We start from the raw sequence: 25,938 nt of genomic DNA on the forward strand, positions 1-25,938 counted from the left end.
CAGATAGCCTGTGCAAGCAGGAGAGGCAAAGAGAGAGGGAGAGAATCCTAAGCAGCCTCTGTGCTGTCACCTCAGAGCCTGCTATGGGCTTGATCTCATGAACTGTGACATCATGACCTGAGCTGAAATCAGAGTCAGAGGCTTAACCGAATGAGTCACCCTGGCATGCCCATATTCAAGTTTTAAAACTTATGGCAACTTCTGTAATATATGATTTCAATGTTACTGACCCGTATGAATAGAAAACAAAATGTGCTTACATGGAATTTGAATAGTTTGATGTGAAAATGAACACTTAGTTTCTTGTTAAATCAATCTCATAATTAATTCAGTTCTCATGTTTATCACAAAATAAACACAGTTCTTATATTTTGATAATTTGAGTATACTTCCACAATTACTTTAATTATTTGAGTGTGAAATAATTAAATTTAAACATTAGTCCTTCTAACTCCTCTACCTTATAAATTTAATGCTGCTATAAATGATTCAACTCTGAAAAAATATTCAACAGCCATAATGGAGGGAGCTAAGTAGGTCAGAACTTACATAGTGGCTTATTTCTTTGATTAATATCTTCTTTTTTGACCCACTCATTTTTAATTGATATTATTCTACATTAAGACAAATGGCTGTTTAAAACAAATGTTACTATGCTTAAAATATTTTTTTAAGCTGGCAAAATTAGCATCACTTTTTTGCAACCTTATCCGTTCTTAGTTTTTCCTCTCTACTTCTCTCCAAATAAATTAAAACCTAAAGTAGCTAAGCACAAGCAGGTTAGTCATAAGAGTCATATACTCTTCTCAAAGAGGCTTTACAGATAGACCTGTTTCAACAATGAAATGACTGGGAGGGAAAAGCTCAGTGGAAGGAGCTCACGGTATCTTTCGGCTTCTATAAATGGAGGTAATTGATGTTTGCCCAGTGACGGCATCATCCTGTAGGAGAAAGCAACATGATTCAGTATTTTGTGTATCAACATTATTATTGTGCCAGAACAGAACTAAGATGCCAGTTGATTGTGAGGATAAATCTATGCAATTTTCCTGTATTGAACTAGTAAAGTTATCTCATCTGTGGAAATAAACAAAAAACACCCAAATGAGAACAAGCAAAGGCTATTTATTAAGAAGTTGTGGGGCGCCTGGGTGGCGCAGTCGGTTAAGCGTCCGACTTCAGCCAGGTCACGATCTCGCGGTCCGTGAGTTCGAGCCCCGCGTCAGGCTCTGGGCTGATGGCTCGGAGCCTGGAGCCTGTTTCCGATTCTGTGTCTCCCTCTCTCTCTGCTCCTCCCCCGTTCATGCTCTGTCTCTCTCTGTCCCAAAAATAAATAAAAAAACGTTGAAAAAAAAAATTAAAAAAAAAAAAAAAAAGAAGTTGCTATAGCAAGGGGATCAGCCACCATCACTTGCATCTGGCAGAAACCCAACGGCAGGCAGTGGAGTGTAAAGCTTTAAAATGAAGAGAAGGGAAGGCTTCAGTTTTTCCCTGATTGGAGGCTATTGGCATGGGATAGCTGGAGGTGGGCTAACTAAAAGCGGAACATCCTGTGGGATTGCTTGTGGGGGCATGTTTGGTGTCTTCTACTTAGAATGGACAAAAGTTAGTGAAGCTGGCATTTATTGATAAAGTCTGACTAATTGATCACTCAGGTCAGTTGCTACAGAGCTTGTGGTTTGGCTTCCTAGACTGGTTGCTGCAGGTCTGGCATCAGAGTTCTGTTTTTTTGGGGTTTTTTTTTGGTCTAGCCATTGTCCCTTTGTACATTCAGTCTCTCACACATTTCACTAAATAGTAGTACAGGTCTTTTTATAAGCTGAGTGTTCAATAATGAAGAAAAATTAAAAAGGAGTGGAAAAATTTAAGGGAGTGCAGCCATGAATATACTGTGAATTGCTTTTAGTAAGTGATCAGATAAATAACTATTTAAAATCAGTAACACTTTGAATTTTACAGGTTAATGAAAGAAACCATGTAATTTTGCAGTGAGAGGATAGAAATTGTTTAAGAAGAATTTTGTTTTATCAGGCAAGTTAAGAAATGATATCTTTCCAATGCCAGAAAACAGGGATAGAGGAAAGAAAAAAAAAAGGGGGGGGGGATTGAAATTGAGACAAAGGTGAAAAAAAAATTTTTTTTTGCATTTTTAGTGGTTCTTAATATCAAACTTTTCCTTTCCCTACCCGTTTGCTGATTTTTGAGGTCAGATGTCAAAGTTTATAGTTTGTCCCCTACCTATGCAATGCATACCAGGTTCTATTTCCTATTTGCTACTTGATGAGTTTTCAGCAGATTATAACTGGACTGATTGAGAGTTTGTCTATCAAATGCACAGCAAGCCAATAAAGACTGACACCAAGCTTCTGCAGTGAAAAAAGATAGGTGATTTATTGGTGTGGTACTACATAGGAGAATAGGAAGCTTGTCCTCAAAAGTCTCACACTCCCTGATGGCTTGCAAGTGAGGATTTTAGGGGCAAAATTTGGGGCAGGGGTCTTTCGAAAAGGTGGACACCATTTACCAGAAGCCCAGGAGGTCATGTTAACAGGTGTTCTGGCACCACTTCTGCTTGCCAGAGGTCTTTTCCATATCAAGAGACTTGAAATCAAAGAAAGAAAAGAAAGAAAAGGAAGAAAAAGAAAGAAAGGAAGAAACAAACAAACAAACAAACAAAGAAAAAGAAAGAAAGAAAATCTTTATTCTTCCTGTTAGAGACTTCATTATATATTATATATTATATGTTATATATTATATGTTATATATTATATATCATTATATATTATATATCATTATATATATCATTATATATCATTATATATATCATTATCATTATATATATCATTATCTATATCTATCTTTAGGATAGTGCTGATTAACTACTTATCCTACACTTTCTTTGAATAATAAGCAAGCATTCCTTTCCCTTGGGCCTCAGCCTACATGTTCTTTAGCCATTTGGGCCATGCCTAGGGTGATATGATTTATAATGTACATTTTTCCATCTGACAAGAGCTGACAAGATGGATACCGGCTTCAAAATTAAAACCAAAACATCACAGATAGGTGATAAAAGTATGTAGTCCAAATATAGTAAAAAGACATTAGTGTTTTATTGACCATATCTAAATTATAGCTTATATATATATATATATATATATATATATATATATATAACATATATATTACATATATATATGTAAGCTATAATTTAGATATATATATGTATATATGTATATATTTCTACATATTTTCATGTATATGTAAATACATATGTCATATATAAATGTATACACGTAAGTGTATAACAATATAGTAGGGACATCTAATCTTGAAATTTGAGTAATATAAAAACATTTAAGCGATGTATCAAAAGGTGAAATGTGATTTTTCTGTTCAAAATATTGCACCAGAGCAGCCTTTTGCATAAGTACTTGATAGATCCTGTAACCTCTTTTTGTTATGGCTCACCAAAGTAGATTTGTCTGACCTTGGTGACCTGTAGGGTTTGCTTTTTTAATGGGATTTGAGTCTTTGATATGCTTCCTACTTTCATAGCATGGGCAGTTGAATAGTCACACATGTCATTTGAATGTAACGGTTAGTATTGTATTTTTAACAATTGGTACAAGAATAAATAGAGGGTATGGTTATTTTCTCCTTGATGAATACAGAAGTATTGTTATAGAAATGGTAAATTTAAGCTGGACCTGAAGGATGAAGAGGAATTTTGAGTTTGTTGATAGTGAGCATTAAGGAAGGCGTATAAGAATGAATGCACATAGCGTGTTCAGTTTACTGTGACTCCCTAGACATCTACAAGGCCTTCACAGCCTCTACCTGTGACCCTCCCTATCCTGATCTCCGTTCTTCCTGCTTCATTAAAGGCATGAGCTTTCTTTTATACAAATATGATATATATGTCTATGTAACATGTAAAATTATGTAACTAAATATAGATGTGGTTCTGGTTTACTCCAGTTCAGTAACGGTTCAAAGAAAATCTTTTATATCAAGATATCCACTTCTTGAAAGCTCTTCTGACAAATCTGTGGCAAAACTGAGTTTGCTTTCGTATAACTATATGTAAGTCTGTGGTCCAATAGACACAAGGGAGAAATAGAGAAGCTGAATACAGATAATTTTATAGTGTTGCTATTTTTGAGATATTATGACTACTATTTAATCCAAGTAGCTAATATAGAAATATAGAAGTTCAAAAGAATCTGTCGTTAAACATTAAACTTAGCAATTAAACGTGTAAGGATAAATGTTAGGGAAAAAATACTTGTGGTTTAAAAAGGTAGAGAATACAATGTAATTTACAGTTACTTAACAAACCAGTCTTCATGGTTTACATGGTTGTATGGTTACAGATTTCTGGAGAATTATTTAAAGTATTTACCAGAGAACAAATTGTTTTTAGGCACCTCTAGACACTTCAGAAGTTTTTATTAACAGCAGACCATTAATATGCTAATTAACAACCTTTCCTTTTGTATTCATTAGGCAAATTCCCCTAAGACTATTATAAGACACAATATTCAATACAAGAAGTATTTATTGAGTACCTATTGGATCAGCGGTGTCAATCTGGAGGAAATTTAGAATCCACTGACAGCTTTTGAAAAACAATATTTTGACTTAATTGTTCTAGGGTGAGGCCTGGGCATTGGTTTTTGTTTGTTAGTTGGTTTAAATATCACCTGTTGCTCTAATCTGTGGCTAGGTATAGAATTATTGCACAATGTGGTTTCAAACTTGTTTTTATATAATTTCTTATTCTTAAAGCACAGCACATAGATTGTTAGTAAATGTTTGCTAATAAGGAGAATTATTGTGTCCACTACTGCAGCAAAAAAATTTACAAAGGTGGTTAATATTTGGTAAAATTCATTTTGATTTCCTAAATATATCCTGGAATAAGCAGACTGAATCTAACATGTTCAATAACATTTTCTAGTTGCATCAGTGGCTTTACCTGTGGCATTTATGGAAAAAGAACCTGTTTTGTAATGATATTTGGCCTATGAGAATGATTAAAAGAAATATAGAAATCTTCATTAAAATATACCTTGGGAAAATAGATCAATTGAAATGTTGTCTAAAGATAACTCACATCAAGTTTTCCTTCTAGGTCCTAATAGTCATTTTCAGAGTAAGAAATAAAAAGAGTTCCTGATTCCAAAGTTAAAGTCAGTAGGTTTTTGTTTGTTTGCTTTTGTGACTTTTATCCTTGAGGGATGGCTGCATATGGCACATTTAGATTGGTAGAGTTTGGGGATTTGTCTTTATTTTATGAATCTTTGAAGTATGTATAATTATGTAAACTTTACCTTAGTCACTTATATGATTTTATCTCTATTTTATACGTGTCTTTGACTAATTGACTAATAGTAGAGTTTGGGTCATTGAGTAATGTTATGGCACCTATCCTTTAATACTTTGGAACAGAATTTGCTATATTTTGCTACAGTAAGGGCTTGACCCATATGGAGGCATTTTAAGTGAGGTATGTAATTTATTGTGAATTAATTGATCAGATTTTTTTTTAACCTGGTAACAGGCTATTTGTGGAGAAAGAAAGAAAGGTTATAGCAGGGTTCTCCACAACAACTTTTAAGTTTTAAGATGAGTAGCCAGTTGAAGAGAAACATAGGACAAGGTCTGGAAGAGTCCCAAGTGCAAAAGCTTCTAGCCCATGGAGTTGAGGTAAATCACCCTCCTAGTACATGGATGTGTTCAGCAAATGAGAAGTTCTCTGGACTCTGGACTTGGGATTTCTATGGAGGCTTCATGATGTAGGCATGAATGATCATTAACTCCTTTTCTAGCCCTTTTCCTCTCTCTGGAGAGTGAGGGGTGTAACTGAAAATTCCATACTTCTAACAATTTTTAATTTTTTTTTTTTTGAGAGAGAGAGAAAGCACCTGTGTGTGAGCAGCAGAGAGGGGTGGAGAGAGAGAGAGAGAGAGAGAGAGAGAGAGAGAGAGAGAGAGAGAGAATCTGAACCAGGCTCCAAGCAGGCACAGAGCCCAGTGTGGAGCTTTATCTCAAAACTGTCAGATCATGATCTGAGCAATCAAGAGTCAGATGCTTAACCAACTGAGCCACCCAGGTGTCCCTGAAAATTCCATACTTCTAATCATGACCTAGGTGTTTCTGGTGACCAGCCTCCATCTAGGAAACCACCAAGAGCCACTTCATTAGTACAAAAGAAATTTTTATCACCCAGGAAATTCCTAGAGATTTAAGAGCTTTGTGTTAAGAACCAAGGTCAAAGACCAAATATAGAATGAGAAATGCTCCTAGTGCTCTTATCACTTAGGAAATTACAAGAGTTTTAGGAGCTCTGTGCCAGGAACTGGGGTCGAAGATAAATGTTAGAACAAAAGATTCTCTTAGTACCCCTATATACAAGGATTTTAGGAATTCTGTGTCAGAAACTGAGAAGCAGATACTATATATGTTTCTTATTATTTCACAGAAAGATATGAGAATGCTTGGAACTTGATTAGGTAAGACTAAGAGATACACTGATGTTTCTCTTATTTTTTTTCCCCACTAATGTTTTAAACCCATCTACCAGGGACTTGTACTTAGGCAGGACTATTGTTAGTAAAGCATCCCAGGGGATAATAGGGAGGCACCTGTAACTGTTGCTGAGGGATAAGAAGCTCTAGAATGAGAATAAAGCAGAGAACTAGAAAAAAGATTGAAAAATTACGGCATATAACTATATCTTTTTCTAATTTCTCTAGACTACGACTTGGAAATAGTGATTGAATGGCACACATAAATCTCAACATATGTATTAGATGTGGTGTTCCCCTCAGAGTAACTCAAAATCACAATTTAAAAAAAATAAATTAAAAAAAAAGTTCTTTATAACCATTTTGCATTGCCTTCTTTTCAGGGTGGAATAATTTTATGCCTTTGTGCCAGAAGCATGGAGAATGAAGAGTAGAGTTTGGGAGCCACATACATTATAATTATGCTTTTTATCCCTCGCTCAGTTTTTGCAAAAGATTTCTGCAGAGTTTTAGCCTGGCTTCAACCGGAAATCAGTACTAAGTCTTAAAAGAGGGCAGGGAATTAAGACACAGATGCAAAAGATACAGCATTACAAGATTTTTTTTAAATCTGGAAGACAATTAACATTGTCAATGTTAACTATCAGTGAACAATTTCCTCAGCTCTTCTGTTTTAAATATTTGTTACACATATAAATTATTTTCATCATTTAAAAACTGATAGAGTATAAATGACAGCATATTGTGATAAACATCATAATTGGAATTGTTTAAATAATTTGTATCATTTTCTTAAAATTATAAAATGAAATAATCCCCAAAAACTGCAGAGAAAATTAAAATCACCCCATAATGCTAATTAATGTAACAATCCAACAATAGTTCTTAAAAAAATACTTGTTGCCATTTTATTTCTCTACACACTAATTAAATATTATATATACCTTATTGATTTTCATCACATCATAGATTCCACAAATATAATTTGTTTATTTCAAAATATTCATTAGCTATTTAGTTCCTTTAATATACCCAGACTCATGTATATTTTCTGTACCTCATTCTTTGCCCCAGGACCAGATTATTATAATATTGTCAGTTTTAAAACTTCAAAGTGGTCACTTTGAATCTGGGACAATGTGAAGAGCCTCACACTGGATTATGAAACTCATTCTTCAAAACTGCCTTGTCGTAGAGTCTCCACTATTATCTCATTTACATCAATGCCTGCTTTACCCAGACTATACATATAGTAATGGATACATCCAGGACTGCCCCTAGTTTGACTACAAACGCCATAATCTTCATTCTTCTGCTATACAGTCGTGTCTTGCTCTTTGATAGGTTTTGGAGGATTGTTTCCTAAAGGATTGATTCACTTTTCAGGGTGGCCTAAGCGCCACTCTGTTTTCTCTACCACTGAGTACCATTTGTTGTTGTTGTTTTATTTTAAATGGGGAAACCACAGGGGTGGCTGGGTGGCTCAGTTGGTTAAGCATTCGACTTGGGCTCAGGTCATGACCTTGCAGTCTATGAGTTTGAGTCCCACATCAGGCTCTGTGCTGATGGCTCAGAGCCTGGAGCCTGCTTCTGATTCTGTCTCTTTCTCTCTGTCCTTCCCCTGCTTTCACTCTGTCTCTCTCTCTCAAAATTAAATAAACAAAAAAATAAATTCTAAAAAAAGAACATAAGTTATTTATAAATGGGGAAACTACAGAACCTTTTGGTTTTCTTACCCTTTTTAAGTTTTTTTTAATCAGTAAACTGAAAATATTTGTTACCTGATTAAAGTACCTGTTTTGTGAAATTACTCTTCCTGCTTTTCTCTCATTCATCTATTAAGATCTTAGTGTTCTTCTTTTCTGTTTGTATGATCTCTTGTTTAAGAATTTAAATCATTTATCCATAGCCTGTAGTCTTGGTTCTCTGATCTAGTATCTTTGAGAATTTCTTCCCTAGAGTTATAATCACCTTGCTTTGGTAGGAGGGAGGTTATCTTACTTACACTGACACACTTCGTGCATGTATTGATCAACTCTGTGTTAAGTCCTGGCTAAAGTAATTTCATTTGAATCTTTTTTGGGTCTGGAGAGCTTCTGTTATCATATTTTAATCTTCCGAAGGACAAATCGAAATATCTTGTTAAAACAAAGACCAGCAGTTTTTCATTATAAGCCTGGGAGAGCTAAACTATTTTAAACTTGGATAAAACTTGTTATAGCTGCGTGCCGTTACTTACAGACTTCCAGGTGCTAAAAACTGATGAGAATGCAGATGTGCTGTGTTGAACCATAGCTCACATAAATTAGATTGGCTGCTATTTCTAGCACATTTTGGTTTCTATTTCTAAATTATCTCTGAGGCTTGTAAGCATTTTCAACCTGTACTTCAAGTATGTATTGATTAAGGAAAGAACACGTATACCATCTGGGGCTGAGGTGTTACTGTGACAGCATCCTCAGACTTTATTTTAAAACATTTACTTGGGGGGGGGGGGTGGCTATACTGCTTTAGATATTCATAGAAAAGGAACTTCAGTTTTAATCTTCTTGATAACAGAATAATACATAGGGTGCTGTGATCACTAAATCCTTACAAAATATATTTTGTAGAACTGAGTTTTTCCAAAAAAAATTACATTGACCATTTTGTATTTATATGAATCGGTCTGAATAAAATTAGCTATTTAGTTACATTGTAAATGGAAATACTTAGTATGATGATATTATATGGATCATCAAAAAGCTAATTCATCTGAGATAATAAGTATCTAGTTTATCACTCTAAGTATGATATTACTAAGAGGAATAAGCTACCACTCTTCTCCCAAAATGCATGATATGCCAGATATTGATCTAAGTGAATTTATGTATTCTCACTTCATTTTTAAAAAACCTTTGAGATAGGATCCATTATTATTTCTATTTTATAGCTGTCAACTGAAACACAAAGAGGTTAACTAACTTGTCCAAGGTAATTTATTTATGCCACTTAAAACAAGTCAAAGACACTATCAGTGCAAATCTAAAGCAATGACTCAGATAAAAGCAGTAGCACAAGTGTTTGATTTTACATGATTTCATATTTTTGATTAAAGTTTATTAAATCTTTAAAATCTTAGTGCTAAGTGTGGTGGTTTAAGTTCTTCGTGGATTTGGCGTTACTGCGAATTGCATGTGTATGTGTGTGTATGTGTGTGTATGTATTAAACTATAAGAAAAAAATCTTATTATAATATTCAAATTAAGAGGACTGAAAAAATATTATTTTTAGAATCATTCGTGTGTTTTTGGAGTCTCAGAACACTGGCTGACTATGAAATCCTAATAGGTAATGGCCGACCACAGTGAAGTTATCACCTTCCTAAACACAATTCTACATGAGTTTATAAACAGTGTACCCTGAACTAGAAGTATGTTTGTACTTTATTAGGAGATGACATCATCCTTTTTTATTAATCACTGAAAAATAGATACATTTGTCAACAATTATTATTTATTACTGATGGAGTTGAAAATGTGTTGTTTGAAATTAACACATACATGCAAACCTTCCACATTCATAGCTATCAGTAAATTTAAATAATTGTGCCATTGTTAATATCAGTTACAGTAAAGCACTGACTACTTGCGGATGTCATTCATTTCGTTTAAACTGTGAAGAAATAAAACGATTAAAGAATCATCCTCATCTTAGGAAACTGATAGTCTAAGAAAAGAAGTCAAACATTCTTTAAGGACAGATAGTAAGTGTTTTAGCCTTTGCAGACCGTACATTCTCCATCATAACTACTCAACTATGTCAGAACAACACTAAACAAGCCACAAATAACAAGTAGAGTGTGGCAGTGTTCTGACAACACTGCATTTACAAAAATAAGTGGGGGGCTAGTTTTGGTTCATGGGCTGTAGTTTACCAACCCATAATCTGAGTGCTAATATAAAAAGAAACATTAGGAAAATTAATTTATAGAAGAGATCAGTGTTTAAGATGTTTATGAAATAAATGGAATTACAAAGAAATATATCAAGATCTGCCAAAGTATTTCACAGATATTTTACCTAATCTTTAAGTATTTCAGTATTTTGATATCCTGTAACTTTGTATTTCATTATCTCCACAGTGAAATAAGTTTTGGCATATTTTAAAAAATGTATTACAATAAATAGTCAAATAGGAAGTAAATGTCACAGGAACCATTTTTATTTACTAGGATTTCACTTTAGTGACAGTCAAATTTCCAGACAATTACTAGTCCTAAAAATTAAAACATCATCAGTTTTCCGAAAAAAAAAGAAAAAAATATATATATAAAACATTGCCTACTTTTCCTTTGAAAAAGACCCATTGAAATTTAATTTGGAAATATTTGCCAACCTTTGTTAGCATTTCCAAATTTGTTGTATGTTTATATTTTATTTTCTTCTCTTTATTTGTTATAAAATAGAGTAGATACATTTCAAGTAATTAAAGTTCAAAACAGATAGATTTTAGAAAAAAAACCCTTGGCCTGCTGGTTTATGGTATCATTGCTGAGCTCATTTCTCAGTTCTCTTGAAATCACTATGAATGCTATTCATAAAATATATAGACAAATGAATGCATTGAAGCACTAAATAAATTCTATGTTATATCCTGTGATCAGTTTATGTGGTTTCTAACAACAAAGTGCATTTTATAAAATAATTTACTTGGTATTTTCTGGATTTTTTATGAATATGTGAAAAATTTGAAAGAATCTTGAATGTTGCAGTATCCAGAAAAGTGCATGTATTATATGTAGTTTGCTTTTTTTAATATAGCAATAGCTCTACAAATATATATTTGGAGATGCATTTTTTAAACCTGAATATGTAAATTTAAATTGGTAGCCTTCCATAGGTGATTGAAGAAGTCATGTAAGCATAACATCTCGATAAGCTGTGATAAATAATGCCACTGGCATAAGAAATCAGTGGGTCAAATGGGCAGGACATTACTCTCCCTCCTAAATTTATAGGTTCTATGCAAACATGTATTTAAAGGACAATTTAGCATGTCTTCTGAATATAAATTTTGTAGGAATTCCTGAGGAAAGATATATTTAAGTGGGCTTACATTTTTATTTGTATGTCTATATTAATTGCATAATCAAATACATTAGCTCATTATATTTCATACTGAATAAGCATTTTAAGAAAAATAAAAATAACTATTTAATATAGCTCTGTATTTCTTAAATCCATAAAATGCTTTTTAATTTGAAAGGCATTGTGGAAGAAGTTTATTTGTAATGCATTTAGGGATTTTGCTTTTGAAAAGCAAAGCTGACACCTGTCTAAATTCATAGTGTCTTTATGCTATACTGAGGGAGTGGGATCTCTTCCTTATCTTGGGCTCTCTTGTTTGCTTTTCAGTTGCTGCGAATGTGGCTGTGGAAGGGCTTCTTCCCTGTGCGCTGTTGCCCATCCAAGCCTAATATGGTTAGTGTTCCCCTCCCGCTTTCACTCCTATGTAATGTCCCACCTCTATGTATTATTGTCAGCATTCCTTTTTTTTTTTCCTCCATTTGTGTACATTTTAACAGTTAGTGCACCAGGTATGCCTAAAAGGAGAGTAGATGGAAACCAATTTCCAAAGGGGAATCTTAAGTGATTTCACAAGGGATAATTGTCAATAAAATATACATAGAGCATATCATCCTTATCTCAAGCATTCATACTTCTCTTCCAAAGCTTTTACTGTGGTCCTGATTTAAACCAGAAGCTGTAAGATTGTAGATGGTAGCATCTGTTTCACATTTAACATGTTTGTGTGTTTGTTGTTCCATTAAGATGAAAATCATATCATATATGGAAATGGAATGCTACCTCTTGACGAAATGCTACTTCAAATCACCATTTCTCTCTAAGAACCATGGAATGACCATAACTTAACTGGAATTTTTTTTTTTTTTTTTGGTAATCATTGTGGATATATGTGGCATTGGAGAACAGAACCACATGTAATTTTAAATGTTTTTTCAATATTTTAAGTGTGAATAATTTCAGATATTTGAAGTGATATTTCTAATTTGATACTGGTGAAGTAAAAAATATGCACATATTGGAGATCAGGGTCCAAAGGGCTAGTCTTAATTACTTACAAATGCAAATCCTAAATATATATCTGGGTTATAGCTATAAAACTATAGGCTAGGCCAAAAGATCAGAGAGCTCTATTCACAGATTTAGAGGGACTCCTGCACAATAGTGTGCTATCATGTTAGAAGTGAAATAATGTAGATAATTTCTTCCCAGATTAAAGATTCTACATCGCTGTACTACTGTATTGAGCTCTTATCTGTAGGTAAAACTTGCTGGGAAAAGATATTCTGAAATGCATTTTAGAGAAGTATAGGGCTTCCTTGGGGTACTGTAAATTGTAACTTATATTCTCTAGGTGTAAATTAATTTTTGTTGATTACAAAAACTGGTGTGAATATGTATGCATGCGTGTGTACATGTGAGAAATGGTGGAGTGGATATCAGTGATCTTCTGAGAACAGGAGAAAGTTACAAGCAGGTTGCCAAAAATCAGAGATCTTTTTCTCAACCTTTTGAAAATTGTGTATTTGAAGGAAAATTTTGAGGTTAATGTGAAAGCAGAGATTTATTCCACATGATTTCATTTACTCCACAAATTCTTTTATGAGCATGGGGCTTTGATGACAAACCACAAATTCCTGAAATCTGGCAATGGCTAAAGTATAACATAAATATGGCTTTACACTGTGATTTTTTTTAAACTGCTGTATGAAAAGCTAAAACAAACAAACAAAAATGGTTGCTGAATTGTTCAAGCTACTTGAGTCTTAAGTAGAATTGTCATAAGAGATAAATCATCATTGATGCAGAATAGGCAGATTTTACATCTTGGAAAAAAAGATCAAAATCCAGGCCTACCTTGAAGTAAATCTCAAAGATAATAAGAGTATGAACATTCATGAAGACATGACTTAGAAGTATTGGCAAAAACAAACTTTAGCTAGATCTTAAATGCTTGATTTAAGGAAAAGTGGAAAGGCAGAATGCTTCCTTCACAAAAAACCCTAAGATAACGCAGTCATTTTTCTAATATTTTTTTTCAAATAATGCTAGCAGTTGTGGAGGCAGTGAGGGATTTGTGTGTGTATGTATATTTATGTGTGTATGTATGTGTGCGTACACTGAATGAATGAATGAATGAATGAATGAATGATTTAGCCACAAATATGCTTAGATACTTAATAAAATGCCAACAGTTTTTGTGGAAAAATACATGAAAGATCCAGAATGTTTTTAATGCATTCTTAGTGAAATGAAACAAAATAAAGCAAAGAAACAAACATAATTTATCTTATATAATTAGACTGTAAGAGAGTTGTCCAAAATTACTACTGGGAAAGAATGGAAGCTTCAAATATGTTTATTGTTAAACAGCTTTCTGAAACTCCATTTTATAATTGAATTTTAAGTCACTAAGAAGTTTCAGTTAAACATAGTATTTGTTTAGATTAAAGCATTGATGAGAAAACAATCTTTTATAATGGAAATTAAAGGCTGAGAAGAATAATTTTCCTAGTAGAGTCAGTAAAATACTGACAAATCTTGACTGAAATCTTATCACCTAATTTCATATGTATAATCATATCAGTATAAGTCAATTACCACATAAAAATTTTCAAGGGAAAGTCTCTATCATCATCATTTGTGAATAGACATATTTACAATTACAGAACAAAGGTTGTTAGACATTTGGGGATATTGGAATGTCACTGTTTTTCATTCCTGGAAAGACCACCCATGTGTGGTTGGTTTTGACCTTAATATAATACAATGCATATACATTAAAATTGCCCACTGTAAATTTACTGGCTTTTAAAGGTACCTTGATATACCTTATGGAAATCTCAGGATCTGAGAAGCATAATTTTGAAGACATTGATTTAGGTCTTTGGTTCTACAGTTCAACTATTAAAACTTCCTCAATGCTCCAGAGTTCTGAGCTTCGCTCTATCTTCCATTAGAAAACCAAATGTATTTCAAATATATGATGTGTCATTTATAAGATGATATTGGTAATTCGATGTTGCCACCTTTGATCTCAAAGTATTCTTCATCACTCTACTTGCCCACTTGTTATGAAATCTGTACAGATATATAATAATGTTAATATTTCAAATACTCTTTCTTCATTGACTTAAATCTATCCAATGATAGAAGATATTTCTGTAATATTTCTCTACCCACTGATAGAAGATATTTCTGTAATATTTCTGAATGAAACCTGATGCCTAAATTTTAGTTACACCATGCCCAATATTGCCTACATTTTTAGCTTTGATCTTTGACTATATGCCATCACAGCTGGTTTGAGATTCTATTATTTTACTTCTCAAAAAAAAATCTATTTTTACAAATACCCAATGTTGAATAAATTGTTTTTTAGTGCAAGTAAGATGTTAAAGTATGTAATTTCTAGAATAGTATTATAATTTATCCCTTAATATTCATTTGTGTTTATGTTTACAAACAGCAAAATATGTTTATAGCATAATATTTTTTTAAGTCCATCTGAAAGATCTCATGGTCCCAAAATAGCCTTTTCTTGTGTTTCTTAAATTCAAACATATGCTAGACTATTTTCTTCATTCATTAGTTTTCATGCTTTTCAAGTATTTTCGTATACCACTTACTATTTTTTCTGAAGTGTTCATGTGGCAAGAGAAATGGAGTTTTATATTCCAAAAACAAAGCATTAAATGTTCATTTACCTATCCTGTGCTTTTCTTAGGATATCAGTGTCATTTTTAAAGAGTTTTTTAAATATTATTAATCAGAGATATGAGGGGAAAACTTTAGCTTCTCTCATAATGCAGAGATTAAGACCAAAACCAAAACCAAAACAAATTTCTCTGACCAAAAAGATTACAAAATTACATTGGAACATTGTCTTAATGTTTCAATAAACTATTTTTCTTTCTCTATATTAGGTGAAAGTTTCTTCAAATTTGAAGTAAACAAATTTTTATTTTCATATACGTGCAACAGAGATTATTTCATTCCTCTTCACAACATTTCTGCCAGGGAGGAATGTGGAAATACTATCCCATTTTATAGATTTAGGAAAGAGACAGAAAACAAAATTATGTCTTCTAATTCTAGACCCTCATTTAAAGTGCTCATAGAAGGCAGATGCGAGTCTTGCTTACAATATATATATATATATATATATATATATATATATCCAATTCCATTTGAAAGCTTCCTATGTAAAATACAACTCTGAACTGTTCCAAAATCCCTTTTTATAATACTTGTAGAACCGCAGATGATAGGGGTTACTCAGTGGACCTACTCTAATTGAGAAATTCAGTGGTCATACGCATGAAATAGTTTAAAAATTAAGAGATATTACTTACTCTCACATTAGAACAAAATCTACTGAAAACAGGGAGACAATCTTCACATGTCATACTTTATGAAATGTGTTTTTATATCAGAATTCTAAGTCAATTAAAATTCAACTCAATATTGAAAAGTCCGTAATTCGTCTTTGAGTTTTTTGAGGTATTTGAAATTGTACAAGTCTTCGTATTGCTAATTCTAAAATGATTTCAAGAGTTCCTTCACGAAAAGTTTACAAATTCATAGGTACTATACCATTTTGGAATGTGTAATTTCCAAGGTATTCTTTTTTCTTTGTCTTTTAAAATGTAGAAATTACAAATGGTATGTAAAGCGTAAAATAAGAAATAAGTTAGTGTCTCATACTGACTTTAATCACAGAGTGGTTAGTATCTTGATAGAATGTGAGATGGGACCTCGCAAGCTAGGTCCTTGTTTTGTGTGGTATCATCATTCCATTCCCATATCCCAAGGAAAGTGTGATTTTAAACTGAGTACCTTGTCTCTCGAAAAGTATGTGTGAGAATTTTCAGTAAACAATAATGGATCACTTGCATTGTTTGTATAACTGAAATCTATCTTTAAGGAACTCAAAAATCACAGTACTCTAATACACCAATGTGAACTATATGAATGAGAGTCAAGATCCTGCCAGCAATACAGCCTAAATATCCAAAGTCGCATTTCACTACATTTTCAATTCACATTCTTATTGAAGAATGTTGTCCCAAAAAACAAAACCTAACCTATTTCCATTATTCATTAGATATATTAATAAACATGTTTATATGCCTCTTTATTTTATGAGGCTGAATTAGCTGAGCTTTTATTAAAACTACTTTTGTTCAGTTGGAGAGAATCCTGAAGTGAAAAAGTCAGACTATTTCCTCAAGATATGTAACTTACGCTTTTTAAGATTCCAGCAATGAAAGTCTTACACATTACATGGTGGTTGAGGTCACTATTATGTATGAATAAGAAAGTGTGCATATATGGAGAAATGCAGTTTTTATTTTTTTTTAAATTTTTTTTAACGTTTATTTATTTATTTTTGAGACAGAGAGAGACAGAGCATGAACGGGGGAGGGTCAGAGAGAGGGAGACACAGAATCTGAAACAGGCTCCAGGCTCTGAGCTGTCAGCACAGAGCCCGACACGGGGCTCAAACTCACGGACCGTGAGATCATGACCTGAGCCGAAGTGGGCCACTTAACCGACTGAGCCACCCAGGCGCCCCAAGAAATGCAGTTTTTAAAGAGATTTAAATTACAAGGAGATTTTATTTTCCGTAAGCAAAACATACTGCCTCTGTGTATGCTACAATTTGTTGCCTTAAGAATATTTTTCCTTTAAAATATAGGTAAAGCATTTCTTAATCTGGAAAATAGAGGAACGAGATCAGAGTTTCCGTTTCTGAGCTAGGGACTGCATATGCTCACTCTTTTAAAGAAATCAAACTGCAGAACTATTTCTTCTCCCATCATTGCACCCCTCCCCACCTAATTTAGAATTCAGTGGGGAAAAAAAAAGTGATTTTTCAGTGTTTATCTGTAGGCAAAAGTAATGGAAAACTCTGATTCTGTGGAAGCTATAGTTGAGCAAGGATTTATGATCTCCCTTGGCTCTTGCATTCACTCATCTCTCCTCATTGGCCATAAGGGTGCCATTTAATAAATTACTGATTCTCTGCATTGCTTGGGACTCAGGAGGGCTTGATATTCATACCTCTAATTTATTATCAAATTCTTAATTTCCATCCAAGAACCAAATTACTCATTGGCACATACATACATACATACATACATAAAGATTATTGCTTACTCTTTCATATATTATGGAAATCTCAGATATCCAAATTTAGATGTCATGGTTGGGGCCAAATTTTTAAGATCAGAATTAACATCATCAAGGATGCATTACCCAAATTCTTAGGGTAAGTATGGGAGAAAATAGACTGATTTCTAAATGACCTATAAAGTCATTGTTATATTTACCTATTAACTGTCTCGCTAGGACTTTTTAATAAATATTAATTAATGATTATGAATTACACCTACATTTAATATGATTTCTCATGCCCACCTCTACTACTAAACAATAAGACGGTATTGTTCTCTAGGAGGAAATAAGTATAAATGACTAGAAGATGATTCCTCTAACTAGAAACACTAAAGATATTTTTAGTACAATGATATCAAAGCTCATTAAAATTGTGATATGGAGCAAAATGAAGAAACAGTTTCTTTTCCACTCAGAAAAAAAAAAATCAGTTCCAGAAGGTAGGAGGCATAATTTATGTACAGAATGGCATATTTATTGACTGTTTGTCTGATGGGTTAAAATTATGCATCTGGAGCAGGTACAGACGATGATGCTGAATGAACAGGCATCCTGCAATGCTTTGTTAGTGAGGCTGAGCCGCTGCTTGGTGCCAGTATCTGCCAGCTGCACTTTTACTTGCTGTATCTTGTTGAGGCTTGTTTTAATGATGCTTTGGGGGGTTCCAGAACTTAATTTTATATGTTAATGTGACATGCAGCCGTATATGTTATAGAGCTCCAGAGATGCCCATAGTCAAAAATAACTCCTTTCTATTGCCCTCCTGACTCTCACCCTAGGTATTAAAATGTTAACCAGTCCTCACCAAGGTATTCCCAAATCCCTTTTTAGATGAGATCCAAGGTTTTATTTCCATTTTCATATGAGGAACCTGCATGCAATTTAAACATCCATGAGGCTTATTTAATGATAAAGACTATTTGACGATACAGGTTTGAAAGCTCTTTTCTTTTTTTTTTCTTTTGAAGGTAGGAGAGTAGAAGGTAGACTGGATGTTTGTTTTCTAAAGTAAACTGAAACAACTTGTATACTTTTCAGGTCTCTTTAGAATTCTTCTAACAAAGTTTTTTTGTCAGTATTATTTAAATAACATAAATCTCAGGATGATTTTACACAATTTTATTTAGAACATTGATTTTCAAAAGTAACAGTAACTTCTCTCTAGAGACACATGAATTAAAGATTGAAAGAATAACACAGTATCTAGAAAAATTATGAACAATGCATTAAAATAAATTTCACACAAAATGTAATTTTAGTATGATTTTATGTATTTTTTTTTTCTCTCCATTTCACTGCAGTAAGTTGATTCAAGATGTCTTAAGGACCCTTGGATGACTAATGCAGCTATCTAAGTGTTATGAGTAAAATTTGAAAAGCCACCACATCCCCATTGTGTATTTTTCTTCACCTGAGAACAGCATATCTATTAAGTTATTACTTCAAATTTCTTCAGATTTCACTAGCTGTATTTTATTAGTAAATTGCCAGTTCTTCAACATGATAAAACAAAAATAATTGTATTTTTCTTTCAAAAATGACACAAAGATGGGTTGTGTTATCTACTTTGTAAAATACATATGTAATTATGCACTAGGAAATGATATAGAATAAAATAGGTTTTATTTTTCCATCGAAATAGAGACATATTTAAGAAATAACGTAGAATATATAAACAAGGAAGAGTCCTCGTTTGTATGTGTTGATTGAACACTTCATTTACATCACATAGTAGTTTTCAATCAACTTTGTAATGAATATATTTTGTCAGTCTGCCATTTTGGCTGTATATTTTTTATGTAGAAATAAATGGAAATTTTGTTTTTAATAAATTCAATTTTGTTATGGAGCTTATGAAGAATAAATTCACTTCCTTAGAATTTCACTAAAAGTAATTTAAATATTTTCATTTTTGTCAGTTGTTTTAATGTTGTATGGTTAATCATGTACCACATCAATTTAGTATTCATCAGCATATTTCTTCTCCAAACACTTGTCATTGTGTAGACGCAATCAAAATATCATTCATTCATTCATGTATACATTCATCAATGTGACAAATATTTTTGGTGCTAACTCTGAGACAGACACTGGGTCACTGCAGAAATTTATAGGTAAATGTTAGTTTCTGCCGTTCAAGAAACTGACAACGAGTAAGAGACCCAGAAAACATATTGAAATGATTATGTTGCATTGAAATGGGAATCACAATGTGAGAGGGGTACAGAAAGCTATTGGGTTCAGAAAGCTATTGGGAAATAGGGCATTATGTTGGGGTATCAGAAACAAAAGCATGAAGGAGGCAAAAATTGAACTAGACTTTGATAACTGAAAATTGTTACGAACAGCATCCTAGGTGTAGGAACCAGCATATGCACATTGTGGAAACATGGGGTAATATCTTGAAGACCTGAAGATAGTTCAGTATACTTGAAGATAACAGAGAAAGTGTAGGAAATATGCATGAGGGCTATATTTAGGAATCCACACCTTATTATTTTATAGAAGATTTTGCAGGAGACAGCTAACAACACAGAAAGGTACCTTATTTACAGTAATCTGGCTACAGCCATGTCTTGTAGAATTTAGGACAACAGTTACAGAATGCAGGGGCATCTGTTCAGAGGCACTTACTGCAATCCAAAAGAAAAAATAACAAAGCCTTAATTGAAGACGCAGTAGACCTAATGAAAAAGAAGAGATGAATTGTAAGACTTTTACGTTATACAATGCTTGGGATTTGGCAACTAATTTGTTGTGAAGTATAGGAGAATATGGCTTTGTTCTTAAAGGGGCCAAGGCCTTGCCAATGTTAGTAACAGGAAAAGAAGGCAATGGATCAAGATTGAAAGTAAAGAGAAATATACTGATTTGTTTTTCAGACCTATTGAGTCTGTATGCCAGTGGAATACTCCTGTAAAATAAATCTATGAGGGACAAGAGTGTAACTTTCAAAAGAATTAAATCAGAATAGAGGTATTAATTAAATGGATGGAAATGAATGGATTGATGGTAGAAGAGAGAAGTAAGAAGCATGCCAAAAGGAGTAGAGATTTCAGTCCATCATGAATAATTAAAAACTAAGATAAAGTCATGAGGTGACTGTCATTAGTGAACCTCCAAGCACAGATTTTTTTTTTTCAGCAACAAGAGCAGTTTTCAAAGACTGGTAAATTAGTAAGTAGTTGAGTAAAACAGGAGAGAATAAAATTTGGGAAGTGGGCTGCACTGAGAGAAGTTGCAGATTACGGTAAATTTGGTAGTGATCTAAGTAGACTGAGTGGAGAAGAGCAACTTTACTTCAAAACTCCAAAACAAGAGAAAAAAAAAAAATGATAGAGTAAGATACTAATTCAATAGAAACTATTTTGGGCAATTCATTCTGTAAAAAGTCTTCTGAGGTGACAAAAAAATTTAAGAATGAAAAAGAACAGAAACATGTCTGGTGTCTGGTGTATGGTGAAGAGAAGGGTTTTCGGGGGGGGTTGTTTGTTTGTTTGTTTTAAATGGGTCTGGATGGCTTCAGACTTCTCCGTGAAATCTGGGCAAGAGTGAGAGACGCTGGTTTGGGAAATATGACTCATCCAAAAGAAGGACTGGTGTTTTTACACGATGCTGGTGTGAAAATCAGTCAGGGCTGCACTCATTTCAATTGCGTTTCATGCTTCTGGGCTTCATGTGATTCAACATTTGGAGATGTAGCTAATTGTAGCTTACTCTGTTCCAGGCGGTGTGGTTACAGCAAAGCAAAGCAAGATCCAGAAGAGGAAAAGATGCATTTTCATAATGGGCACAGTAAGCAAATTGTGAAAAATCAAAAGAAAACAAAATAGAAGAGATTTTATTGTTATTTTGGTTCATTTTCAGACAAGGAGATGTAATAACTGACCAAAATATTTTGTTTAAAACAATGTGTTATGTTACATTCCATAAAGCATATGGGCTTGGGGGCACTGCTGGTTGACCCTAGACAACAGCTGGATGGTTTATTAGATTTTTTAAAGCATACCTTCATTATAATTACTTAAAAAAAATTTCAATCAATATAAAAAGCTGTTATATTTCAAACCAAATTTCCAGGTCGACTCTAATTTCTTGCAACACAGTCAGTAGAAATCTATGGTTCAATAACACCATCAGATTAAATGAATAAAATTTCTCAGTATTTTTTTTTCTTCCTCTAGCATGATAGCAAGAATTTCCCTGAGCAGATCCGGTAGCAACAAGCTTCATTCGATGATTTGAAAAAGACTATCCTTTTTAAAAACGCAGAAAATCAAGTTTTTATAACATGCATTATAAATTAGCCTAAATGAGTTCTAATTAATGGTATTTTAATATGTGCATTTTTAATAAATAGTACAGTGTTAGTTGATTTGTTAAGTAAATTACAAGAAGAATTTCTTGTGTTTTTGTCACTCTCCTGTGACTATAAAAATCAAAGCCATTAAAGCCATAATTCATGCTGCAAAATATTGAGTCTATTATCATAGTTCCCATCTTATTTAATGGTATTTATCCTCAAAAAAAAAAAAAGACCCTGTGAAATTGGTAGTCTTTAAATGTGATGAAACTGAGGCTCATAGAACATTAGAGTCTTGTATAAAGTCATGCAGTAACAGAGGTATGACAAGTTGAACTTTTCTTTTAGTTCTGTGTCAGTCTTACTGGACCAAAGCTCCAGAAAAATTATTTTAAATTATTTTTTGTGAAACCAAAAGTAACCATCTGTGATGGCATTTTATTTTTTTTAATTTTTTTTAAAAATTTACTTGAGAGAGAGACAGAGACAGAGACAGAGTGTGAGCAGAGGAGGGGCAGAGAGGGAGACACAGAATCTGAAGCAGGCTCCAGGCTCCTCTGTGCTGACAAGCACAGAGCCCGACACAGGGCTTGAACCCACACACCGTGATATCATGACCTGAGCGGAAGTCAGACGCTCAACTGACTGAGCCACACAGGTGCCCCTCTGTGAAGGCATTTTAAGTGAAACAGAATACCAAAGCAACAAATAACTCACATTTCATTGCCAAGTTTAGTAAAAAAAAATTATCTTAGTTTGCCTCAGGCACTGACTCTCTGAACATCAGTGATGTGCCTTTTCAAATATGTTGTCATATATGCATTTCTTGCACAGGCCAACAATCCAGATTTCTTAAAATTATGTAAGTGACATAGCTGTACAAATGACTCCTATAACTCAGGAGAGGGGCTGTCCTTACAGCTTGGCCATTTCTAGGAGTTAGGAATTTAAGCCAGAGGTGCATGTTAATAATGTTTGTGATTCCATTCATTCATCACAAGCACTTATATTTTAATGCACATTTATGTTTCCAGTTAAATTGCCAGGAGTAAGAACTTATATTGATCCACACACCTATGAGGATCCCAATCAAGCTGTCCATGAATTTGCCAAGGAGATAGAAGCTTCATGCATCACCATTGAAAGAGTTATTGGAGCAGGTACAATAGTGTGTTTAACTTGGACTTTTAAGTTGTGTTTATATTATAGAATGTAATATGTCAATGTCCTGATCTAACAAAGAATGTTTTTAATCTTTTGTAATCGACTTGCTTTCAAAGTGGTAGGTAATTGATCATATTTTAATGCTTCCCTCTGTGGAGCTCATATTTAAACCAGCAAATGTTTGCTTTATTAAATAAATAAATAAATAAATAAAGTAGCAAAAGTATGTGTATTTTATACATATTTATATACATTATAAAGTGTATAGTGTTTTATCATCTACATCATATACTGTAATGTATATCATCATTACATTACAGTAATCTGTAATGCCCAAAACTATTTACATAATTTAAGCACTCAGATACTCTATGAGTCATCTCTTCCTTGAAATTATTCCCTTTTTGTCCTGCTATAAACTTTTCTCCTTTTCCCTTCTCAGTAATTAAGGCACTGCTAGTGTAGACACAGAAGGAAGATGCGAGTGATTTTCAATCAGTTGCATTTAATTTCTTTCTAATGTTTTCATTAAGGTTTTTGTAGGTGAGATGAATGAAGCTAATAACCCCCAGAGTGTTTAATGATCACCTGTAGACGATTTTTCCCAAAGCACCACTTCTTAACCCTGATAACAAAGTTGGACTCCCATTTCAATTCTGTTTTGTCTCTACCTTAATAGGGCTTTAGTGTATTCATAGAGTAAGGATTTGAAATGAGTTTGTGGGGTTTTTTTCATCTTTATCACAAGGTGAATTTGGTGAAGTTTGTAGTGGACGGTTGAAACTTCCAGGAAAAAGGGAATTACCTGTGGCAATCAAAACCCTCAAAGTAGGCTATACAGAAAAGCAACGTCGAGATTTCCTGGGCGAAGCAAGTATCATGGGGCAGTTTGATCATCCTAACATCATCCACTTAGAAGGTGTTGTGACCAAAAGTAAGTACAGTAGCAAATTATGAGTGTGTGCGTGTGTGTGTGTGTGTTTGCATGTATTATGAACATCTGGGTTTCTTCTATTAGGTTATTATTAATTTCAGGATAAAAAGAAAAATAGCCACAGTAATGTTATTAACAATTTCATTGGCATTAATACTAATTGTCCTGTATTTTAGTAGAGTTTTGTCAAAGTCATTGATCATCAATGAACCTGAATTTCTATTGAGTTTTTCAAAACATATGTATTAACTCATGTACTATGAATTCACTGCCAGAGAAAAATGTATCCACATTAAAGGAGCCATAAATGTATCAACATTGCTTTTTCTTCTGACTCTTCACTTTTTATCCTAATAAAATATTAACTTCAATGTTTTGATTGAGGCATTGAAGTTTAACATTTAATAGGATTACTATAACCATAGGTGGTTTAATAATTTTAGGGAAAGCAGCAGTCAGCCACAGACAACTGGAAAAGTTCCTTGAGATTAATTATTTTCTTAAAGAAAATCTAATTTGTACTCAAAAATATCTAGAGTTTCACATCTCTTTTAAACGTGTATGTGTGTCATTAATGTGGTTATGTGGCGAGCTTCCTAGTATAAAGAGTTCCAGTAATTTTTCAGCCATCCAATAAAGTATTTTCAAGTGACATAACTAAGGTCTTTATTTTATTTAAATTCATTTAGTCTTTGCTATGTCTATGTGCTCTCATTCGTTCCTTTGTCCCTCATACCCTACTTACCACTTTCTAAATCATCTAGAAATTTTATCAGGGAATATTCTTTAGACTTGCTTTCAATAATTTGTTCCCCTTCCCATTGCTATTAATCAATTTTTAAATTATATGTGCCAAATATTCATAGAAGCAATATGTATTCAATAAATGCTGTGAATCTACTAAGTAATTTCATTTGATTGGGTATCAACTTCCGTCACTTATTGACATAAGTGGGTTGGATATCCACTTATTTAATTTTTAAATATGGAAAACAGAGCAGAAACAATATACAACTTTTTTGCAACGCAGACAAAAGAAACAACTCAAAATATTTACCTGGTAAATAACTAGTGAATTCCCAGATCATCATATATTCACAATAGGTCACAGATGAGAATGTAGAATCCCTTTAAAAGTCCTAAAACAGACCACAGTAACATTATTGTGTTGTTGATTGTCTGAACTTTTGAATCAGCTTGTATTGCTAGGAGATTGTTTTTTTTCCCGTGTCTCAAAAGAAATACACACTTCCACTAAAAATTCTCACGGAGGAATGTAGTAGAATAAAATGACCTGCAGACATGTGGGTTTCTTCAAAATTTAGATGTGTTTCTTCTTCCATTTGAGTACATGCCCATACGTTATTGTCCCCTTGACAGTAACCCAAAGAGGGTATTACTGGAGCAAGGGCATCCTTAATTCTTATCAGAACAAATAGGTTCTTACAGAGAGATGAGAGGAGAGACAGGGACGAGAGAGAGACAGGTAGAGAACAAGGAAAAATATGGTTTTTTAGTAACTAAGAAATTAAATATTTTACAAAACTTATACCCAGTGATGAATGAGCAGGAATATTTGAAATAAGAATACGGTGTGGAAAAAAAATGGTCACCAGTGCAATTAAAGGAAATCTGAATTTGAACATGACCACATATTATCTGAGGAAAAGGACTTTAAAAGGACATCAGTGATAGCATGTGGTGCCAGATACTATAGGTTCAAGAATTATAATAGTAAGTGATTATTATATTTTCCTA

General features: G+C 33.3%; 1 protein-coding gene across 9 annotated transcripts in view; it reads left to right on the forward strand.

Annotated features, from left to right (window-relative positions):
* Positions 1 to 25,938, forward strand: part of EPHA5 (EPH receptor A5) — a 343,473-nt gene that overhangs the window by 278,960 nt on the left and 38,575 nt on the right. For 7 of the 9 annotated variants that reach the window (XM_058722409.1, XM_058722410.1, XM_058722415.1 and 4 more), the window contains 4 exons: positions 11,930 to 11,995; positions 21,507 to 21,574; positions 23,117 to 23,242; positions 23,995 to 24,180. In XM_058722409.1, the coding sequence (XP_058578392.1) occupies positions 11,930 to 11,995; positions 21,507 to 21,574; positions 23,117 to 23,242; positions 23,995 to 24,180 (446 nt within the window). The remainder of the gene's footprint in view (positions 1 to 11,929; positions 11,996 to 21,506; positions 21,575 to 23,116; positions 23,243 to 23,994; positions 24,181 to 25,938) is intronic. The other 2 variants (XM_058722411.1, XM_058722412.1) reach the window with 1 other exon arrangement.

The sequence above is a fragment of the Neofelis nebulosa genome, chromosome 3 (assembly GCF_028018385.1).
Source record: "Neofelis nebulosa isolate mNeoNeb1 chromosome 3, mNeoNeb1.pri, whole genome shotgun sequence".
Lineage (NCBI taxonomy): Eukaryota > Metazoa > Chordata > Mammalia > Carnivora > Felidae > Neofelis > Neofelis nebulosa.